At 38.4% G+C, this 23926-nt stretch overlaps 1 protein-coding gene across 1 annotated transcript in view; it reads left to right on the forward strand.

Annotated features, from left to right (window-relative positions):
- Window positions 1–23926, forward strand: part of LOC149289166 (adhesion G protein-coupled receptor D1-like) — a 175417-nt gene that overhangs the window by 129821 nt on the left and 21670 nt on the right. Inside the window, exons 21-23 of the mRNA XM_089491043.1 lie at window positions 5967–6033; window positions 11768–11834; window positions 23099–23190. Coding sequence (XP_089347169.1) covers window positions 5967–6033; window positions 11768–11834; window positions 23099–23190 — 226 coding nt within the window. The remainder of the gene's footprint in view (window positions 1–5966; window positions 6034–11767; window positions 11835–23098; window positions 23191–23926) is intronic.

Raw genomic sequence — 23926 nt, forward strand, 5'->3', positions numbered from 1 at the left:
TGGTCGATGAATAATACATGTTGGCCACCAGCTGCATAAACGTGCTTGCATTCTGCGCTCATACACTGTAACTTAGTATGGCCACTATATGTACTATATCAACAATCTATCAGTGTCTGCTTCTGTGGGACATGACAATTAATTGTGTTCTTAGCAAAATATATGAAGGAGGCAAAATTGTAAAGGAGTGGACATTCAACAGTAATAACTATGACATAGCCAATTAAAGACTTAGTTATAAAAGTTTTACATTCAGCCAGGTAGATGGAATAGCACCTTCTAAATCTAATAAAGAGGGTTTTCAGGTTCATTAAATGCCTCAGAAAAAAACCCAAAAAACTGAAGGCAAGCAGATATTACGCATGCCTTTACTAGCATAATGTACCCTTATTATTATAGTCAACAAAACATTGAAATAACCACCTTAAATATGTTGCATAAAAATGTTGCATGTATGTTCTCATCGAGTATTTTTCTCATGGTTTTCCTGTGGAATCACAACGCATAATTTAGAACTTTTGTGTAGCTCAGTTACATACTCCTCTATTGAGAAATTTAAAGGTTGAAGCCCTGTTTAAGATGCCACTGTGAGTTAGCTCCATAGTACACAATACGTGCCAGGCATCTCTAGCAGTGAAAGGGTTCTTTTAATGGTCTCCAACCCAAGACCATCTGAAATACCGCAGCTTTAATGAAGCAGACTTTGCAAAGAGAACACCGAGCCAAGTTTTTATAGACAGAATATTAAAATTTCATAGTTTTTATAGACACCTCTATTTGTTTAGAGATAAATAGCATTGCTTTTTTTATGTCTTTCATAGAGGTCCTGTGGGCAGTTATGAGTCCCATAAATCACCCTGGCACTGATATATTGGTTAAGCCATGAAACAATCTTCTGTACAGCGAATGCATTTTAACCTCTCACTACCCATGCAAAAAGAAATATAAGACGACTTGTAATAAATAATAGAGAATAACTTTTATAACTCAGTCGCTGCAAACTTCCTTTTTGGGAAGCTTTTTTTGTGTTTTTGTTTTCATTGTAAAACTTTCCCTTTCTTGCTGTGCGTCACTTTTACACTGAGAGCTCCTTCTTATTTTCCTCTGAATGTCCAAGTAGTACACTTCTACTTTTTTTTCATAAATATGTTATTTACAATAAATAAACCAATGTTCTGCTTATCAGTATGAGCAGAAGACCCATATTCAAATGTGGTTGGGTACACTCTCCAGTTCGTCAAACTTTCTTCTAATTACTACTCAATAAGTAATCAAACAGGGTGTTGTTTCCTTAAAGATGCTGTTCCACAAAGACAAATCATTAATTGCATTCTCTTGTATGGTAAGATGCCTTTTCAGTTTCTATGATGATATCTTATTGGAAGTTGCAAAAATTTTGAATGAGGAAAACTCGTGATTCAAGAATAGTTTTTTTAAGAAGGGTTTGGCCGTTCAACAGTACAAAGAATGATGTTTCTAATTGTACATTTAGTTACAAAACGAATAAACATTCAACCATTCAACAGAGTAGGCAGGTGGAACGGTTGCTTTAAGAAGTGTACTTTCTTTTATGAATAGGGGTTTGAAACATGGCTAAAATGAAAAGTCCCCTTTCTCTGAACATTCATATCTGTAACTTTTCTCATGAACAATAAAAGGATGCAAGTAGAAAAGAACATGATATTAAGTCAGTTCACTTTATGTACATATAGTTATTCCTCTAAATTGTGTATTCCAATCAATGTTTTGCTGGACCACCAACAATTGATATTATGCTGATGTGAGGCCATGGTAAACCAGGAGGTTACAATAAGGACAGTGATTAACTCGTTGAAATGCTTCCCCTTTTCCCAATTCTGCTTGGGAGTCACAAGGAAATATAAAACATTTCACATGGAGATCTAGCATGAGAGCAAACTATTATATGTATATATATATATATATATATATATATATCTATATCATCATATACCTACAGTCTCCTTCAACAGGCCCCTTCATTGCATGAGGGAATAGCACCAGGGAAATCCCACACATATCTGAATTCATCACTACTAGATCACAACGGATACTACTCTTCAGACACAAAGAACTTAGGAAGAGGTCTGCAACCCTGGGGAGTGGAAGAGATTTTTGTAATACTTGATGGCCCTGGGTGTACCTGTGGCAAGGGCAAGACTGCTATCATCCGGTCTGGGGAACCCACAGAAAAAAAGGATCAGTAATTAATTCTAGTTATTGTCCAAAATCATTAAATCAGGACAAATGCCTGAGAACTATATATCATCAACTCTTGTTTTCTGCCACCTACACACCTAATTGTATTCTATTTGCTTTGTTTTTCTTATGTGTTCCTCATGCATCTGTGCCAAGCAGCACCCTTTATCACTAGTACTGGAAGAACATTTTCAGCAAAGAACAACATAGACACCTGAGTGTCGGCTATGCAGAATATTTGACTAGCGTAGCCCATTTTCAGATTTATAAAACATGTGTAGTTGTCAGATGTGACATTAAAAAAAAGATACACTGTATAGAATAAATAATCTCCAGAGCAAAAGACTCCGGTTTCACATCAACAGAGACACGTGTACGGCTCATAAAAAGTCTGTATCGTTGCTCTTTTCACAAGTGTCTCCCTGGCAACAGTCCCTTGTAAAACAGCTCCTTCCAGAAATCTGTTGAAAATGCAACTTTTTTCAGTGTGTACTTCAAATGTATGAATGGTCAGGATGGTTCTAAGAGTCAAAAGAGTACTGCTAACATATGTATACTGGTATAGTATATAATATATATATTTAATATTATGAAATCGCCAAAGATAATAAAACATTTCCTGTTGGTCTTTTCTGCTCTTTGCTGGCATGTATTTCTTTGAAATATATTCTCGTATTATAACTTCTTTATGTATGTAACATGTTTTTATTATATGAGCCTCTTGAATTTCCTCTAAGCTGTATATGTTGAATGCCTACTAGCATTTCCTCATAATTTTATCCTGTAAACCGTGCATCATTATACTTGCCCTTCCTTTCACTCTTTCCAGATTACCTATATCTTCCGATACAGTTTGCTATATTAAGGGGATGTCTGACCAGTTTCTGCTTCTAATGCCCCTCCCTTCAGAGCAGGGACTTGGGATGACTACATGGCCCTGGCACTTTAAGACCAGTGGCCGACAAGTGACGTAGTGCAGTCACCAGTTGGATAGACACAGGTGCACGTTATGTTTTTATACTTTCACAGTGCATGGAAGCACTTATCTAGCCAGCGGCTGCACATTGTAGGACCCAATCTGCCCCAGGAGCAGCAGCATCTGTCACTATGTAGCCTGATCTGCCACTGGTCCAGTGGCCGGTGTCTCAGGTTGCCAGTCTGGGCCTGCTTCATAGTCTACAGAAATAGTATGAAATTATGGTTTGTCCAGAAGTTGAAGCTTCTTCTGATAAAATGAAACAAGAAAATACTCTATTACAAATGTGTACATTTAAATGGCTAATAGGAGGTCCACATTTTAAACTGCAGTTCCCTCTCCATAGCAATTACCACTACTACACACACAATGAACTAAGATACAGCCTAACGTAACACAATAATACAGCAGGCCAGATTCAATAACTCTGCAAGGTACTTTAGAATAACTAAGCGCATTTTAAAATCATTGGATTAATTTTGGATTTAACATTTGACGTAGCATTAGAGATATTTTAACTGTATTTAGAAAGAGATTATCTGCATTTTCAATTAGGCAGAGATTATCTTGTTCAATGCATTTTTTTGAATGAAAAGTGTTAAGTTTGGAAAACATAAACAAGGGTTATAAATGAAATCCCACCGCTACTATATACATTGCAGTATGCCAGCTTTTGACCACCGTACACAGCATGTAACAGATTTCAGTTGCTAATTTTCAGAGCAGCAGTTTATCTGATGATGCTTCATGTTTATTTTAAAGCTATTTTCAGCTGGCTTTGCTTTCCACCAATAAAGGAGACTCGAGGGGGCACTTGAACAGTAAGGTTGAATAGTAAATATAATCTTTTACGCACTCACCGCACAAGAGCATTGTGTTTGTCGTGAATGAGGGACAGCTGCCTGCTGTGTATGCATAACAACTTTAAAGAAAGCTCGAAGAAGCAGCATTTTTTCTTTAAAAATAATCTATTGACTACAACGTACGGCACGATCCAACACATTTTTCCCAGTTTGTCAACAGCATTATGCTTCTGTGTCATCCTCTGAATAAGCAATTCAAGTACAATGAATGTTTTTTTATACCTAAGTGGAACAACACAAATATGAAGAAGTGGGGATTGTGCTCCGGGCTAAATAAAACCACCCTGCTTTGTGTGCCCACTATGTAGGAGGTGAGAGTAGGTTCTCACCGACATTTTTTCTTTTCCCTATTTTCAAAAAACTTTTTTGACCACCTGATCTTAAAGAGTAAAGAATTCTCCACGAGCACAAGATCCTCGCAGAGTATCTTGTAGTCCCCAGAAAACATAGAATTGTAGGCATACTCACTTTTTAGCGTCCGGCAGGGCCCCTGCGGCACCGACACCTTTCCTGAGGTATTCAGAGCTCCATGTCCACTCCTGCATCTTCCCGGGCAGAAGTATGTGCCTGTGGCGGCAAAAGGGGTGAAAAATCTATCCCTCCTGTGTAATTAGGGGGGGCGCCAGGGGTATGTGATGAGGTTGCCGATTGTAAGCCACCCATAAGGGTGACCTAACCACGTGTGTTACTCCCCTGCCCCCCAGAAGGTAAGTGGGCCCAGCCCCGGGGGGAAATGCCATACCCTTCACCGCCCCCTGAGTCACTCTCCTGCTGCTCTCCCCCCTAGCTGGGCCATCCTCCGTCCTGACTTCCCAGACCCTGTTACCCTGTTACATGTAATGCAGGCTCTTCTCTTCTGTGTTCATGCACCTGAGTGGGTTTAGCGAACGAGGCCTGCCTCGCAGTCCGGCTGGGCGGATCTCAAGAGATCCACGTGCGTCCTCCAGCCGGCTCAGTCTCCATCTTTTTGGAGCCTGCGGTGGAGTGCCAATGACCCAGGTCACCCAAAGTTCACCTCTATATCCCCTCTAAATGCCTGCCCCTCCCCATGCACCCACCAATCACTGCACACTCACTCACACTCATACATGTGTCCTGTATATTAAGCTATGCTAATTCCCAGGGGCCTAAACCTTAATTGCACTCTCTAGTATGTTTAGCAAATAAACTTTAGCAGATCTGTGATTTTATTCCTTCCTCTGCAGGTTCGATCACACGAAAACAGCACAGAAACCATTAATATGGTTTTTTTCAGTTTCTATGGCAACAACTGATGGGTGCCTGCTTATTAAAGATTCAGAGCAAAAATTGTGAATGAGAAAAATATTTACATTATTAAAGAATTGCTTACAAAATGGGCTTTGGTATTCAGTACTAGAAGTGATGCTCCTAATGCTGCATTTAGACACAAAAGCAGTAGAGTAGGTGGAACAGCAACTGTATGTGAATCCGTCTTGCCAGTGGGGGATATAGGTTAAATCAGTGTTGACAAAACATCTCATTCTGCTAAACAATAATGTGTTTGTGTGTATTTTAACAATTTATAACAAACTTCGGCCTGCTGTCCATAATGATTTCACTCTTGAGACAGGTGTCTCCTGGAGTCAGCTTTGTGTTTCATTTGATTGGTATACAAGTAACCTGCCAGTGAAGGAACATCTTGTTATAGAAACGAGTCACTCGCAAACAAAATGGCTAGACGATTTCACTGGTAACAGTTACTTGATAATGTACGCATAGCTTCTATATGCAATAGGAAATCAATTAGATAATACTAAGAAGGTGGAGCTCTGATGAGTTGCAAAATGTATTTTATAGATCTGTAGGAAAAAGTGAAATACACATATATGGAATTCTTTATATTGATGGTGAAATCACATTAATTACAGTAACTATTCATCTTATTATAGGTTCATCTTTGGTGATCTGCATTGTGTCTGTAACGTCTGCCCTGGACAGTTATGGAGAAGGGAGCAAGTAAGTCATTCATAAATCAACTGTGATTACCATTTTTTTGTACAGTACAACTTCTTCCAATGTGAAACAGTATGGTATTAGACTAACAAATGTTTTTGTCCTATAATATTTGTATTTTTGTTGTGATATCCTACTACTTAAAGTCCAAATATTTAGTCATTATCACCCATATATTTGGGTAAAATACCTTAGTTGGCAATATTTAGTTAAATCAAAACAAAAAAGTTACAAATGACAAATTTAGAAAGGTCGCAAAGGAAATAATCCTATTCATGTTAACAACTGGTCACTGTCGGGGTCCATCCAGGCTGCGGAGCTGCATATCTCTGTTTTTCCCTGCCTTGCCTCAGTTCCCATGTTTTGCTGTGATCCATTCCTGGATTTCCGTATGCTCTGTTCTGTACCTCTGATTCCTGGATTCCAGTTCTACTCTTTGCTTCAGCTCTGTTCCCTTTATAATGTGTGCCCCACCTGTTATATTTGTCTCAGTCTGCAGTCTACGGGTATGTCTCTCTGATATGTGTTTGGATTTCATGTTTAGTTTGTTTAGTACCTCTGTAAGCACGTTTTAGCGTTAGGACCCACCGTCATTGGAGTACTTTGGCGTAGTGGTGGGCTTAGCATACTATGGCCGTAAGATGTGATGGAATCTCCAATTGTTATTTTATAGTCCTAGGCTAGTCGTGTACCCATGTGCGTCTGTATTTTGTGTACCTCTGCCCTCCTTCCCTGAATAATCTGAGGATTTTGGTTCCTCTCTCCCCATGTCCCAGTTAAGATGCCCTATCCTTGCTTAAAGGAGAAGTGTCCGATGATTCTGGCTCCTCACTCCTTCCCAAGTGTTCCTTGCCTTGTTCCCTGTCTTTTGTTGTGCCCTGTATCATGTATGTCTTGTCTGGTTATGTTTCTTGCTCGGCCTCCCTGTTCCTTGCTCTGTCCTCCTTGCTTGTTATGTTTCCATTATATACTCTGCTTAGCTTCCATACTCCCAGCCTGCAGCACCCTGACATGATTCTAGTGCTATGTCTCATGCCTGCTCCAGGGTGTCTGCCGGATGTCTCCCAAGTTTTGTTTGTTTTGTCAGATCCAAGTTTTGTTCGGATTTCCACATCCAGCCAAGTTTAGTTCTGCTTTGTTCTGGACATAATCCGCTGCTATGTCAGGGTGCTGGTATGTGGCTGCTCAACCCTAGAAGCCCACTCGGGTGAGTGTAGTCGCCCTTCACCAGGCCCTGTCCATCTCAGCTACTGTGCAACAACTCCTGAACATAATCTTTGGCACTCTGGGTCTTTACAGTCGTCTGTATGGACCCGGTTCCTGACATCTGCTTTATTAGGTACACCTTACTAGTACCGGGTTGGACCCTCTTTTGCCTTCAGAACTGCCTTAATTCTTCATGGCATACTTTCTACAAGGTGCTGGAAACATTACATAGATTTTGGTCCATGTGGACATGATAGCATCACGCAGTTGCTGCAGATTTGTGGTCTGCCCATCCATGATGCGAATCTTTGTGGTCTTCTGCTGCTGTAGCCCATCTGCTCCAAGGTTTAAGTGCTATCTTAAATTTTAAATCTCTACATTTTAAAAGCCCATGGGGTGCCTAGTTTAAAAAAAAATTATGATTTGTTGGGGTAAATCCAGTTGGCCCGCTTCAAAGATGTCCCAAATATACATGGGCACAAACTGACCAGATGTCCAAATGCCCAAAAATGCGCACCTCACAAAGGTGGCCTTTTACCTCCCAAATAATCCAACAAATTCATGCATGGGGGGTATCGCTGTACTCAGGAGATGTTACTGAACATATATTCGGGTGTTGTTTGATGGTGACGTATACCCGGAGCTGTAAATCTATTCCTGAAGTACAATTTGTGTGAAAAAAATACTACCATAAAGTTTGGCAAAGGCTGATGGTAGACTTAGTGCATGGAAAGGGTTAAAATACCAGCATTTGAAATACCCCGGGGTGTGTAGTTTTCAAAAATATATGGTTTGATGGGGTAAATTGTATTGGCCGGCTTCAAAGATACCCGAAATAGCACATGAGGCAGAATGACTGGGAAAAATGGTTTTGAAATAGCAAAAAGGCTACTTGTAATTATTGCCCAATAACTTGCAGAAAAAAGCAAAAAACATAAAGACATTGGGTATTTCTAAACTCAGGACAAATAGTAAAATCTATTTAGCAGGTTTTTTCATTCGTTTTTGCAGATGAGTAAAAAATTTTTTAGATACAAGTGTGAAGAAGTCCTTTTTTAACAAAAAAATCACCATATTTTATAATTTTTTTATAGTAAATTACTTGATATGAAAAAAATAATGGTATGTAAAGAAAGCCCTGCTTGTCCTGAAAAAACAATATATAATGTGTATGGGAGCACAAAATGAGAAAGAAGAAAATTACAGCTAAAGAGCAACACTGAAAAACCATTAAGGGGTTAAATCCTCTTAAAACCCCCTTTGTGTGTATTTCTGTCTCTGTCTCTCTCTCTCTCTCTCTGTATATATATATATTTTTACACAAAACCAATAAGAACAAGAAAATTGTCTCTTGATACACTTGATGCTATTAAAGTTACATTGCATGACCTTTTTTTGCAGGAAGATGGTTTCTCTAAAGAAAACAGGGTTGGAACTTGTCCTTAGGTGTAAATCAGTAATTGGAGCATACCATAATATTGCAGTGTTCCATCACGTCTGCATCTGTGATCTAAAGGAAAAGGGGCTATAGTTTTAGAGCTGTGAACAGGAGTTTTCACAATGATATTTTAAATCACTTAATATTTACATTAATCACACGTTTGGCATTAAAATTATCTTTGCATACTAAGGGGTCCTTCAAAAACACATGTAGACGTTACCTTTAGTGAACAAACCACAAAACAGCAAGGAGATATATTAAAAACAGGTCATATTTGAAGTGTATACATTTAGATTAAATAAGGTTGTCTACTACTTTGGGTCTTAATCCAAAATTAGAACAAATAATAATTCAACAGACATTAGACACTAATGCTAAAGGATTATTGGCATATTCCATAAACTGGGTCACAATGCAGGTGGAAGAATTTCAAATTGAGCTAATATTTTCCAACAATTCATATTCAATTTTAGGGGGTGTAGATGTAGGTTTTGGCAGTGCTAAGATTTTTATGTGACTTGTGACAATTGATAGCAATTTGTAGAACATACCCCCAAATATTCTGAAAGAGGGAAATCAATGAAGGACAAAGTGAATTTGAGTTCCAAAGAAAAATGTTCCCTCTTAATCAAGGACACGTGGGAAGAATTAAATCCAAATGTCTGGGTTTGTCATGTTAGTGACATGATTATGGGAATGCTAACCCTCAATCTGTACTGGGCTAGCCAATGAGACAAAGTTTCTGTTTAGCAAGACTGTAATCTATTTATCAAAAATAATTTTCCTCCTAAATAGCATTTAATTCGTTACTGTCCATTGCTATCAGTGACATTAGCAGAGCAGAGAAGGTGTCTTTGCTAAAGAGGAGCAAATCACAGGAGGACTGGCAATGTTCGGCCAGGGAAGAACTCCCACTAAGTGACCCAATGCATTTGAGAGACAATACAATCAACTATATGGACCTGTCTAACACACAGAAGAACACCATAGACTGGCCGTAAAAGGGCCAGTAAGCTTCCGGTTAGAGTGTAAATGTTGACTGAAATCCAGTTCCAATATGTGGACCTACAAGTAAAACAACAAAGCAGTGGCCCAGCATCTTGAAATTAGAGTAGCCCGGGGCAAATGCCCCTTCCCCCCAAACAGCCCTCTCCGAAACCAAATACAACTGGAAATTATAGAGTGAAATAAAAACACCTTGCACTGTGCATAAAATGCAAAACCAGGGAAAAAATACAATAGTGTACTACTATACAAAATTAAATCTCTGCACCACACATGAATACACTTATGTGAAGTCTCAAATGGCCAAAGCTGCTTTTTATATGGAGAGGTCACATGACAGAAACCGATGATAGTGTAATATATAAACTGAAAAAAAAAATCTTTACTGCAACAAGGGAGTAGAATAATAAGGTATAAAAACCATGTGGAGTCCGATTGCTGCTACAAAACTTAATTGAACAAGTATGCCAAATTTATATAATTCTGGACCAGTGCTCATGAGCAACTCATTCTCATCAAAAGATTACCCGGGCCCTGACCATCGGCTTCTAAGGGAACAATTTTAAAATGATATATGAGTTAAAACGTTTTATTTTAATCACTTGTTAGAGTACAGTTAATATGATTTTCAAAAATGTTCACTATAGCAGATCATTTTACCATTTTAAAGGAACAGTCATGTCAATATTTGTGTGAAGCACTCTGCCTATTTCTATCTGATGGCACGCTAGCCTACTTAGCATGCCAATAGCACGTACAGCAGCCAACAGGGTTTCATCCTGATCTCTCTCTCTAGAGGAAATTGTAGTGGAGTGTGCAGCTCTAATCCTTGTCCATGCTTTCTGCCAAGTAAAGAAAGCAAATGGAATTTCTAATTGAAAATTGCTTCAAAAACATGGCATTACTGCTGCTTTAACACATGCTTGGTACAGAGATGAAACACTACTTGTTCTCGGAATATTGTACTATAAAATAAAATAAAAAATCCATCAAGAACATCTGTAATTTGACCCTGAGGTGATTTTAAGGTGGTTGTGATGAGCACAAAATTCATTGCCATTCATTGTAATTTATTAGACCCCATGCAGGAACAAATAGGAACTTTGATATTTATAGTTCGCACCTGATCACAGGGTTGTACTTCATAATCTGTACTTTGATTGGACCCCCCACTTTGGACTTGGGTTGTTATATTCCTCATCATCCGTTTTTCATGATGCAGGAAAATAGCTAAGTGATTAAAAGAACGTCTACATCAAGACTTCCTGTACTTTTGCAGAAGAATAAGCAAACAACCTATATGGGTATTTTTGAAATGTATTTTTTTCTGTTTGACTCAAAATGATTTCACTTAGAGGAAAAAAACAAGTCTATGGAGGAGGGTTTGACTGGCGCTGAATACTCATTTCTCTTACAAGAATGCCACCTTCCTCCGAATATTTACCCTGAGAACTCAAGATTACATCACTCCATCACTGCACAAAGAATAAACCTGTACCAGTTTTATATACTTACATCACAATGACAGGCATCACATGTTCATTTATCAAATACCCTTATCAAAGTGCAATGTTTAAATCTGTTTCAACATCAAGAATGCCAGCATCAGAGTCTAGAGAACTTTTCTGTACATTTTTTATTTTTCTTCCCATAATGTTTCTAACTGTATGTCACATGCGTTATTTTAAAATGAGTTTTCTCTACTGATACTTCCCAGAATCTAGCAGCCTGAAGCATTTATATATAAAAATAAATTCTAAACTGCTCTCTTACTGCAAAAGACAACTGCTTGAGGCAACTCTCCATGCGCCTCGAGCTGTTCAGTTTTTGTTAGGGATGCTGTCCTTCTCTTTCTACATACCTTATGTGTCTATTTAGCTTTAAATGTTCTGCCTCTTAAAGCTGTCCCTTTAACATAGAAGAATACCATCCCTCAAAGAGACCTCGATGAGTTAAAATGATGTTTTCTGCACAGAGATATTGCTTGTTAAATTATACAGTATTCTGAATGTTCCGTATACTGAGTACGTCATACTGCGGAAGGTACAGAACATTGATATAGCGATGTTTGCTTTTGTCTTTCAGCTGTTGGCTGTCTCTGGAGAAGGGAGCAATCTGGGCCTTTGTGGCTCCTGCGCTGTTTGTGATTGTGGTAGGTATGGTGCAGACAACTGGCCAATATCATCAGGTTATTACTGTCTTTATTGGGAAAGATCATAGATTGACCACGCTTGGGCCCAAAACTTTAAAAGGAGGCACAGTAGTAGGGACATAGACAGAATATGGAGAACAGAAAAAATCAGCATCAAGTGGGTCAAGATCAGTCAAAATAAGAAGAGCTTGGATGGGTATGAGTTGGTATGAAGATAAGCCTTCTTTTTGCAGAAATCATTGTTTACACAATTTTACAAAAATAAAATATTGGATAGAATGGCTAAAGATTAAGAGAGATCAATTTCTCCCTTTGAAAAAAAGAATGCATGTGCATGAAACATTCATTTGGTTCTTTTTGAGCCCTGTGTGATCATGGGTGACTCTTTAGGGTTTATTCACTAAAGGGTGCGTAGACATGAGAGTTGTGGTTTCAGCTCACTTACTTTACTATTCACTATAAAGGGCCAACACGGGCAGGTTTGTCTGGCGTGAACAGCTGAGCTGTCCCTGCACAATGCATAATTTAATAAGTGGGAAGACAAGAAATCCCATTGATTTAACGGTGCATTATCAGAAGCTTGCCTGTGGTGGGCTGGGCCGTTATCGTTTATAGTGAAATTAGATTCTAACTCCTAAAATACCCTAAAAAGAAAAGTCTCTCTAATTATTTTGCTTCATGCAGAATCTGGTCCAGAATCACATTTTGCAGCTCTGTACAGTTGAATTGAGTTGCTCAGCTAACTTGAAATATTATATTCTATATACTAAAATATTTATTGAAGTACTATACACTACACACATAACAGTGTGTTGCATATATTTGATTGATATATCCTTTTCTGTTATTGTCCATCATTTATATAACTAAAAAATAAACAAATCCAGATGAATTATATGTGTGTCATTATGGTTATCCTTTTCAGATGATCTGTAATGTAACATAATTGCGTAATCTCCAGACCAATACATGCCATTTCTGCTCAATTTACTGAGAAAGATGAAACACTAATCTTATTCTGATCAATGATTTGATTGTTTTTAAATCTATGATAAGAAATCATCTTACCTCATAGGATAGAATGTAAAAAAAAAAATCAGTGCAGTGAGCAACATAATATGAGATATTGCGTGGTAGACTAAAATGCTGGCACTGATGTTTATTGTTTTGATTGTAGTTATTCTGTGTCCATATTCCTTGGGGCATCATACTCTGGTTGTGTTGATGTCATTTTTGCCGTTCATGTGTGTCGGGTAGCTGATGTTAACAAAAACTCTTTAGCAGAGGAGATTGTAGATTCTGAAGATGCTCCTTGATGGTGCATGTTGAGCACAATCCTTCTAGTCTATTCTTTATTACATTTTGTCTTGTATGACCCTTACTTTTATACCTATGTTTCTAATTATCCCCCAGTTATTGATAACCCCTACTTTTCTATCTATAATCATTTCCATAAAGCAGTCCAGAATTAAGACTGGTTATAGAGCCAGAATGAGAAGGGACTGATACTTTTTTTTATCAGGCATCATGATCTGGATCTTATGGGAATGTGAGTTTAGAAAAGGAAGTAGAAACAAAAAAAATAAAATTTTAACATAAAAGTATTTTTTTAAAAACAAATGATGTATTCCCAATTTTTGTATGTATGTGTTTTGCACAAGGAGATGTTTTGAGTATTCTTCAGCTTGCTCCTGTGTATATGTGTAACAAAAAAGGGTTAATAGAAATAAAATGAGCAAAGCCCTCATTTTTCATCCTTTCCTCTTATCACCTTACTCTTCTGCTTCCCCATCAGTGGGGACTAAACATGTACTAAATCTTTGAAGATGCATGATCAGGATCAAGGTTTTCTTACTGATACATGAACACATTACAGAGGTTTAATTACGCCTGCACATTAAATTACATGAATTTGTTGCTAAATCACTTTCATGGTCAAGGAATCCTTGTATCTTCCGCCTTTACTTGGAAGGATATACAGAATAAGCTATGCATAGCAGCAGTGCTTTTGTGGTGTTATGTCCCCAGACTAATTGAAGTTCATTTGCACATTGTTGGGAGGGATGGGGCAGGGGGAATGCTATTTTGGTCTTTCCAGTTCATCACGTGTTCTGTAATTACTTTATATACATACATTTGTGTTAAACGTTCAGGTATTTCTCATAATGTTCTATATTCCCTTAAGTGGGACATGAAGCCAATACTGTCAATTTCAATCACCAGAACTCTTAAGAAGATTAGATATTGTATTCCCATCCTTTGTAATATAATAGTGCCTACGTGTTGTATCAATCTGATCTTTTCATTAAATATTTTCCTGTGTAAGCAATTATTCAGTATGTTATGATTTAAATACAACGTCAGGCTTTACAATGTAAGCAAATAAAAATGCAAATTGTTCAAGCTTTACAGATTCACAGCATTATTGTGTAATGGTAACACAAAATAGTAAAGAATTCATTTTCTTCTGTTAATATATTTGTCTATTTGAGTAGATAAAGTTCTGGTGGACATCAAAAAATATTTTCTTTATGACATAATAATAATAATAATTCAGTTTATATGAAAGGTTACACTTACTCCAAATGTTATAGGGTGAGTTTTGTTTTGTTGCCCCACTGTGTAGCATTCTCAGTCTCAGCATTCTCTGGTCATGCCTTTTGATTGACTGAAAACACACAAACCCTATTATGTATGTTGCCTAAAAATGCTGGGTTTCTTGTAGTTAAAATAGTCACCTCTACATATGAGTCTGAATGTCCTGTTTAGAGAAAAAAAATGTACACTGAGGAATTGATTAAGTAGGAATTTGAGGGTGGAAACTTGATTTAGTCATCAAACATCATAAGGAGACATGGCACTATGGCCAAAATGCTATAATTATCCTTAAATGGTGAATGTTATACAAACCCCCCCAAATGGCTTAATATTGAGTGAGCCCAAGGCTGCCTGTATGCAAATGATATGTGTACGGTTGTCTGCTGCAGGGGATCTGTATCCTAACCCTGCTGCCTGCCCGGCGCCCGGAACTGCATGTCCCGGGCGTCCGGCGCTAGACCCCGAATATAGGCCACACCCCCACTTTAAAGACTTAAAGTGGGGGGAAAAAGTGCGGCCTATATTCGGGCCAATACGGTATTTGTGACCTGTGTTCATTTGTATAATTAAGTACTTATATCATTCTTTTTCTACTTGGTTATATACCGTATTTGCTCGATTATAAGACAAGGTTTTTTTCAGAGCAAATGCTCTCAAATAGGTCTGACTATGAGACGACTAAGATCCAGATCCCCCGCAGCTGCAGGGGACCTGGATCCTCCTGTCTAGCCCCCCCCCCCACTTACCTGTGCTTCTGAGTCCCCGGTGTGTAGCCGGCGAATCACGTAGACAATTTAAGCTGCAGCCGGAAGGAGGTGTGGCTAGCAGTGGGGGTTGTCTGCGTCCATCGCGCAGACCTTCCCCGACTGTCAGAGAGAATTCCCCGCACCGGTGCCGGGTAGACATCTACAAGCTGCCCCGGCTACATGACAGGAGTCAGAAGCACCGGTAAGTTTGGAGGAGGGAGGGGGATGGAGTGTTAAATGGGGGGTATAAGGCATTTCTGGACGCAGAGTGTTCTATGAAATGCCTTTTAACCCCCTTAATGCCACTCTGCCTCCAGAAATTCCTTTTTAACTCTCTATACGCCACTCTGCCTCCTGAAATGCCTTAAACCTCCCTATATGCCACTCTGCCCCATAATATGCCTTTTAACCCCCTTAATGCCAGAGTGTATATAGGGGTATAAGGCATTCCTGGAGGCAGAGTGGCACATAGGGGGCCAAAAGGCATATCATGGGGCACAGTGGCATATAGGGTTAAAAGGCATATCATGGGGCACAGTGGCATTTAGAGGGTTAAAAGGCATATCATGGGTCACAGTGGCATATAGGGGTTATAAGGCATTTCGGGGGCAGATGTGCATAACTGGGGGGGCAGGTTGAAAAATAGAAGGAAATAAAACCAAAATATTTTTCTCAATCATAGCTTTTATTAAAAAAAATAGTTTACATGAATGAACATTTACTGGTAAAACTTTTTTCCTATAGGGTTGTCTTATATTCAGGCTTTTTCTTTTTTTCCTAAATTAATATTCAGATTTGGGGGGTCGTCTTATAATCAGGGTCGTCTTATAATCGAGCAAATAGGGTATATATAAATCTACAGAGCCAGTTTGAAAAATGCTATTACATAAAATGATTAATAATGTATGGGGAATATTAGTTCTGAATTAATCAAATTCCCTAATTTCAGTTACATAAAAAATATACCTAATACTTGTAGGTTATGATAATGACGTATTGAGGAATCTTATTACATTTAGTAAGATTCTTACAAGAGATCTTCTTTTTATGTGCTAGAGGTTGGCTTTCGTTTTGTTTTCTTTCTACGTAAATGTATTTACACAGAGGTTCACTTGTACTGCAATTGTAATTCTTTTGACACTTGCACTGTGGTTATCTACCACCATCTTAATTGGAAATGACTGCAGTAATATTTTTAGCTTTTTCTTCTGGATCAATAGAACGGTAATATGTCATGACTAAATTTATATATTTTTATCATCTACTCTAATATTGTGCTACAATAAAACAAGTTAGGTTTATCATAATACCCAGAAATAATGATTACGGCAGATGAAGGTCTCCAAATTACATACTTCATAATCCTCAATTTGTTGGGAAATGGAGGATTAATCACAAGATCAAGTGCATCTAAAAGGGTTGATAATTTAGCTTTTCTGTAAAATACTCTAAATAATTATGACATTTTGTCATAGTTTTTTATGTAATATAAGTAATTTTACTATACTGAAAGGGTAGTAGATGAGTGGAACTCTAAGCAGAAGTAGTAGAGGTTAACACAGTAAAGGAATTTAAACATGCATGGCATAGGCGTATGGCTATCCTGAAGACCAAAGACCAATTATAAGTTTTTGTCTTTAAAGCGGAAAAAAAGCGCCAAAATTAATATACATGTATATTTTTATTAAATTCAGTTTAAACATAACTTTTTACAGGTGGCTACTGCAATAGTTTTTAATAAATTGTCTAATTGCTAAATATTACAACACAGCATTAAACATTTCTTATGTTTTGGCATAACCACTGGACAGTTTGTGGCTATGTATAACTGGATGAATCCGTTTGCTCAAGCTGTCCAGGCACTACTTGCTAGAACTGATATGACTTGCTCCCAAGTACTGGTATCAGCCTGATTTCTTGTTGTCCCAGTCTCTTCAGTTACCTCCTCCAACTTACGGAGGAGATCTAGCTGGCTGCAGAGGATTCCCGAGCCAATGCACTATTCATTTTGAGATGTTTCCGCACCGATTTCCTTCTGAAAGATCTTGAGTGGGGTTTATCATCATTACTCACAGGTAGAGCCTTGGCCTGGACAACTTTGTTACAAGTTTTAATATGCCAGGCCAGAGCCATACCTCTCTTCGAGCCTTTTCACTTTTCTCCAAAGCTCCCACTCCATTTCAGACTATGTCATTGAGTTTTGCATATTGGCTGCAGAAGTAAACTGGAATAATGAGGCTCTCATAGCAGCTTTCAACAAGAGGCTGTCTAATAACCTAAAGAACAAATTTCTGCCCAAGGTCTGCCATCAGACCTGGAGGAACTTATCACTTTATAGATAGATTTTCACCTTTCCGGAACAGAAAATACAATGGGAGTGTCAGAGATCAGCTATGTGTCTGACACTTCGCTTTGGCCACACAGAAACCCCCACAATTAGTGCAGGTTGAATTTATGCAAATAGTGAAGTGGAGAAAGATTGCGTGGAAAAAATGGGACGCTTTGTCTGTGCGTGTCCTAATAACCTCCAATGCCTTTAGAGGATCTAGGGACCTGCTCTAGGTATATTCTTTGCCTCTGCATTGACTGCAGGGGTGGCTGGTGAGCACCATAGAATACCTTTGTCTACCAAGACTAACACTCTAGAAGCTATTGATGGCAATCCTTTACAAGTAGCAACAGTAACCTTAGATACCCTGCCCCTACTTCACACTGAATCTCTGGTTCTGAATGTTATCTCTTCTCCTTCTGCACCAGTTGTGTTGAGATATTCTTCAACTGGAGTTGTAAGTGCTGTCCTTTCTGTTTTCCTCCTGCCTATAAGAATTCTGGGGAAACCATTTCCGTGGATATGTCCCAATTTCTTGCTTCACGTTAAGAATTCTCTGATGTCTTCAGTATAAGGGAGGTTGATTCTCCCACCACATTGATTCTATGATTGCCCCATAGCTCTCCTGTTTGTAACAGTTTCACTCTATGGAAGGATCTATACTTTGTCTCCATTAGAAACGAAGGGCCGTGGACCAATACATCAGTGAGAATTTACAGAAGGGGTTCATTGGACCCTCAACTTCTCCTACTGGAGCTTGAGCTTTTTGTGTCCACTCTAAGGCTCTGCATTGATTATCTAGGCTTGAATTGCATAACTATCAAGGATACGTACCACCTTCCTCTAATTTCTGAACTATTTGACAGACTACAGCGTTCCCATATGTTCACCAAGTTAGATCTTCGAGGAGCATACATTCTTATAGGAATCCACGAGGGAGATGAATAAAAGATGGCATTTAGCACATGCTCTGACCACTACAAATATACCATCATGCCTTTCAGACTTTGTAACTATTCTGCCATCTGTAGTTCCTAAATGTCTGTTTTTGGGACTATGTACAACAATTTGTGATTGTTTATTCAGGTGAACCCTTGATCCACTCTACCAACCTCTCTTCTCAGTGTGAACATGTAAAGAAGTTACTGTATAGTAAACTAGAGAAATGTGAATTTGAAGTGCCTAAGGTGACCTTCATTGGTTAAGTAATTAGTGCTTCATCTCTCATGGTCCTTTACAGCCACTTCCTACTCCTGACCGTCCCTGGTCACACTTAACCCTTAACTAAATTGTCAACTTACCACCTTCTCACCTCCATACTGCTAATCTGACTATAGTTGATCCTTTTTCTTAAATATTGATCTAAACTAGTTGACACTCTCTGATGCTACATTTAAGAACTTTTATAACTGATAATCATTGGTCATTATGATCATTATTGGTCCGACCTACTACCACTGGCTGTCCCAGAATAACACCTTACAATCATCAACCCTGTCAATTAAAGTTGCCTTACAACTTTCTGATTCCTTGTGCTTTCCATTTCTTTCCACTGAAGCAGCAAACCTTTAACTGCTTCACCAAAGTTCCTTTTTGCCCAGGACCAGTGAAGTAAATGTAGAGGAAGAATTTGAGGAATAATCTACGGTTTGAAAGGGGCTGCTTCAATATTTGTTCAACTGGATGGGGTATGGCCCAGGGGAGTGGTCCTGGATTTGTGCTTCTGACATCCATGCTGGTTCTCCAGATGGACCTGGTGGGCCTTTTTTCTCAAGGTTGGGTACTGTATGAACTTCCTTTCATAGTCACTGGGACCTTCCACTGTGTCATCACTGTCCAGCTGCCTTCTTTGTCGGCACGCACATCGTCCAGCCACGTTGGAGGCTACTCCTCCTACTGGTCTTAAGAGGTAGCAAGCATGTTTCACAGCAACCTGCTCCCTCCTCTGAAATGCCAACTTTACAGTAGTCCACCTCTAGACCAACCTAGCAGTTGTCACCATCGGTCGGGTCTTCACTCCCCACGTCCTCGCGGGGAGCTTGAGACGGTGACGGCAGGATCGCAGGGATGTCAGCAGAGGGGGGCGGTGCTCCCATATACTGCTCCAGCGCTCCCTCCGAAACGTGTCCAATCAAGGGAGGAACGGCGGGCGAGTCTGCAGGTATAACGCATGATGTCACGCCTGAGATCCCTTTAAAACCCATGAGCTCCTTCATGTCGGCGCTCAGATATTCTGAGACACTCTGTGTGCTACAGTGTGTCTACAGCTCTGTGCTTCTGTCCCTTTGCTGAACCAGCCTTTTGCTGATTACCTGCTTACTGACCCAGATTGCCTCTTGAACTTGCCTTTTGCTCACTCCCTGCCTACTGACCCAGGTTGCCTCTTGACCTTGCCTTTTGCTTGCTGCCTATCTTCTGACCCGGATTGCCTGCCTATTTGGCCTTGGACTTCCTCATCACCCCTGCATATCGGGCTCCTCCTCCTACTACAGCTAACAGGTACCTTACCGTGCCTAACAGCAGTATGCAATATGATGACCTTGTTTTCATCTTGGGTCTTTCTATTTAAACATTGGGCCTTCAGTCTCAACTTGCTCTTCATTGGTGGGACTACTTGCGCAGTTCCAGACAATGTGTTCTGAACTGGTTTGTCTTGTCCCAGTTTCCTGTTAATTGATTCAACTTGACAATTGAGATTTTGACTCAGCTTGCAATATGACCCCTGTTCCTTACCCCAGCCTGATTCCTGTCCTAGCTTCAGGTTATTGACACAGCTGGTACCAGTACCCAGTACCTCCCTGCTCTTGGCTAGCTTTATTTCTGAACCAGGGTTCCTATTTTTGACAATTCATTAGTTACTCTATGTCCTCACATCAAGATTTTATACCAATTTACATAATGTATTTTCTATCTTATTCCATTTTAAAATACATATGCCTTGGTTAATGAGTGCAGATAATCCAAGTATTAAGTATCAATGATAAAGATTGAACATATATTTGTACATTTTAAGATGAGCTTTATTATGGCTGTAATTAGTTCATCGCTCTGATTTTCATCCACGATTCTGAGCCAAAGGGATGAAGCTTTGTTGTTGTAATTGTGATAATCTTTGTTAGGCTTGCACATCCCTGTACCTTAGAAATTCCAGAAATGTATTATCCAGAGAGCTATTGAGAATCATCCACTGCAATCTGGAATGACGTCACAACCTACTCCCATTCAAATAAAAATGCATGCTCCCTTCAGGCTGAGCACGCACACATAACCTTATGCAGGAAGAAGATTGCACTGGTTTGCCGTGTGTACTGACCCATTGATGGGCAAAAGAGATATGTGTCTGTGTCTGCTGAGCAATTCATTTGCATTTAAAATCCATTTCAGAGCACAGATTTATGTGGCATGCATAATGAGTGTCAGTGCTAAACATCATATACATTATATATATTTTCTTTATACTGTTTAATGATCTGATCATTTAACACTGAATAAACCGAAACCCTAATTTTTATAGTTCATTACTAGAATATATTCAGTATACTGCTTCAAACAGTCTGCAGAATGTAATAGCCAGATATAACACCAGAAAGAATGGAGTTATGTCTAAAACATGATTCTGGTCAAAGTTTGCATACCGGTCTTATCACCATGGCAGTTGAAGGAATCAGGAATCTTGCATTGGTTTGAAACTTTGCACTAAAATCACTTTGCGTACATAACTCAACTAATTAAATTCTAAGTACTGTTTAATCTTCAAAACCCTGAATTTCAATCTCATTCACATGTTTTTAAAGAATGATTAAATGCAGCCTGCCCCGTAATCATGCGTCACTAAAAGGCATCCATAGGTTATAAGCCTTTGTTGCCATAGGAACGGAAATTATTTTTTTTACTTAATTTGTTTTCCAGGACACGCTAACATTTTGTCGATTTAGGGGAAAAAAACTTTTAAATAAATATATGCAACAGTATTTAAAGAAATAAAGTATATATAAATGTATTACAAACTGACTTTGTTTATTCCAGTGGGAGCAACAATTGTAACGTACATTCCTCAGTATTAAAATGATGATTATTCCCATTAAATTGTTCCTACAATGTCACTTAATGCTGCCTTACTGAGGATAAGGAATGCTTTACATTGAAACAAAATATCTGTAAAACAATTAGACAAATTTAAAAACCAAAAGCACCTGCAGTCTATAAGTTTTATAAAGCAAAAACTGTGTCCGTTCATCTTTAAGACTTTGATAACATATAAAGGACATTTCTAAGTTATTTATAAGCTTATTTTTCTTTCTTGTTGCTCATGGTTACATATTGCACGATAAACTGTGCGTTTAATAAAATCCAGAGAAAGTACGTCTGGCTTAGGTAATTTTAGGTTATTAAGCTTTCCATAAAAATTCAAATATCAAATAGATTTTTGCAACCAAAAACGAGTAAATGTATTGTAATTTCGCACTTTTTTTTTCCCTCTGACATCCATACTTGCTTTGAATTTCAATGTCTTTTTTTCCGCCTCTGATCCAAAGGCGTTAAAGATAGCTGCTTTGTATCTCCCAGAATTGAGATGTTTTTAAGATATCTGTAGGTCTGGTGGGAGTTCCTTTTTTCAAGGTTATCTGGCCTGCAAGTGACAAAAACATAACACAAAGTAAGTGATTTTGTTAGCACACACAGGTTTGATAATGGTTACCTTTCAGTGTCTTCTTATTTAAATCCTGTCCTCTCAACAGTGTTGCTGCCAGAATTATCTACAACAGGCTGACATTTTCAAAAAGGCTTTTGAAATCAGGATCTCAACATGCAAAGAAAGCCTATCTGCTGCCAAGTGGATGTGCAGTGCAATTAGACCACTCTGAATTATAGAAGTTTGTTTAATAGACCATAGGATTGCGGGTGAATTATAGTGGGTTAAAATAGCTCATCTCACAGACTTCATTATAAAGAACAAACTCTGGAAGCTTAGCTTTGAAAAATGCAGGAATCAATGCATCAATGAGACCTGTTGAATTTGAAGTTGATGGCGTTGGTCACCCGCAAAATTCTGGCTGACTGGATAAAATTCATATCCCCACACAAATGTATCCTACAAATGTATCCTACAAAGCTCTATCATGCTGTATAATCTGGCATTTTTAAACCCTGAGGTTACTGCGATCTAGTCCTGGATACACTTCTCATGTAATCATACTTGCATAAGAACCTGGAAATTACTACCGTCTACCCAAGCTCACCCAAGAATTCAACTTGGGAAGGACTAAAAAAGCTCAACAGAGAGCTGTAGTTAACAGGGACTCAACTTGGCTGAAGTGAAAAACTTTAGTTAAGTAGTAAATTTGTGTTTCCTGACCTTTACCTCGGTAACTAAAACGTGATGCGTCATTAAAGGCTCCTTTGGTCATGGATATAGTTAAGAATAACCATAAATGTGTAATACTCATCTAGTTTGTAATTGCAGAGATATGGATATTTCCATATGTATGTAAACATTGAACTACTTTGTGCCTTGACCTGAATATTCTTATTGATATACACATCAAAGAAATTATTTTATTTTATTTTTTTATCTCTTCATTTGTTGATAGGTCAATATTGGGATCCTAATTGCGGTAACCAGAATTATCTCCAGAATTAGCGCTGACAACTACAAGGTTCATAGAGATGCCAATGCTTTTAAGTAAGTGTCTGACTTTGTTCACATACAGTTTGTGTTTAACCAATATGTTTTTGCCTTGTATATCACAATTTTGCATATAAGTGAACACTTGAGGAACATTTTTTATGTGTAATGAAGATTTTTTTTATTTTTTTTTATTTTTAACTTCATAAAAGGTGCTATTCTCCTTGGCAGTTTCTCCAACTCATAATATTTACAAGTGCATGCAACTTCAATGGGATTCAGGGAAACAGATGCCCACATCATTTGACTTTAATTTGAATATTTTGGGCCACAACCATAATGCTTGTTGCATTTTGGTTTTGTTTCCGATTCCTCCTATAGCCACCAGGATGCCTAGAATGACATGGGCTGTACATAGCTTATACACCTAAGTGGTTAGTCCAGATCTATTGATTTAATTAATGTTCTATGCAGCCTGTGCTGAATGTTTCCAATTCTGGATCCGTTCTTCACCTACCTTGTTCTTTGCTCAAATTGTTTATCTTTAGCTCTTCCTTACATAGTGTATAGCACTATGAAAAAAATATATTTTTTAAAAAAAATGTTGTGGCTCTTAACTTATTATGAACAATTAATTCCATATCTGGATAACATGTATAATGTTTTAAGCACTATGACGATAATAGTAAATGTGCGTTTGAGTGACAGATCCAATTTACAATTCCATTTACAATTTACACATGAACCATATTGGTAAATGATTTACAGAATTAAAAATGGGGGTTTATAATTT

This window comes from Sceloporus occidentalis, unplaced genomic scaffold (genome assembly GCF_023333645.1).
Source record: "Sceloporus occidentalis isolate IW3139 unplaced genomic scaffold, rSceOcc1.0.p SCAF_48, whole genome shotgun sequence".
Classification (NCBI taxonomy): domain Eukaryota; kingdom Metazoa; phylum Chordata; class Lepidosauria; order Squamata; family Phrynosomatidae; genus Sceloporus; species Sceloporus occidentalis.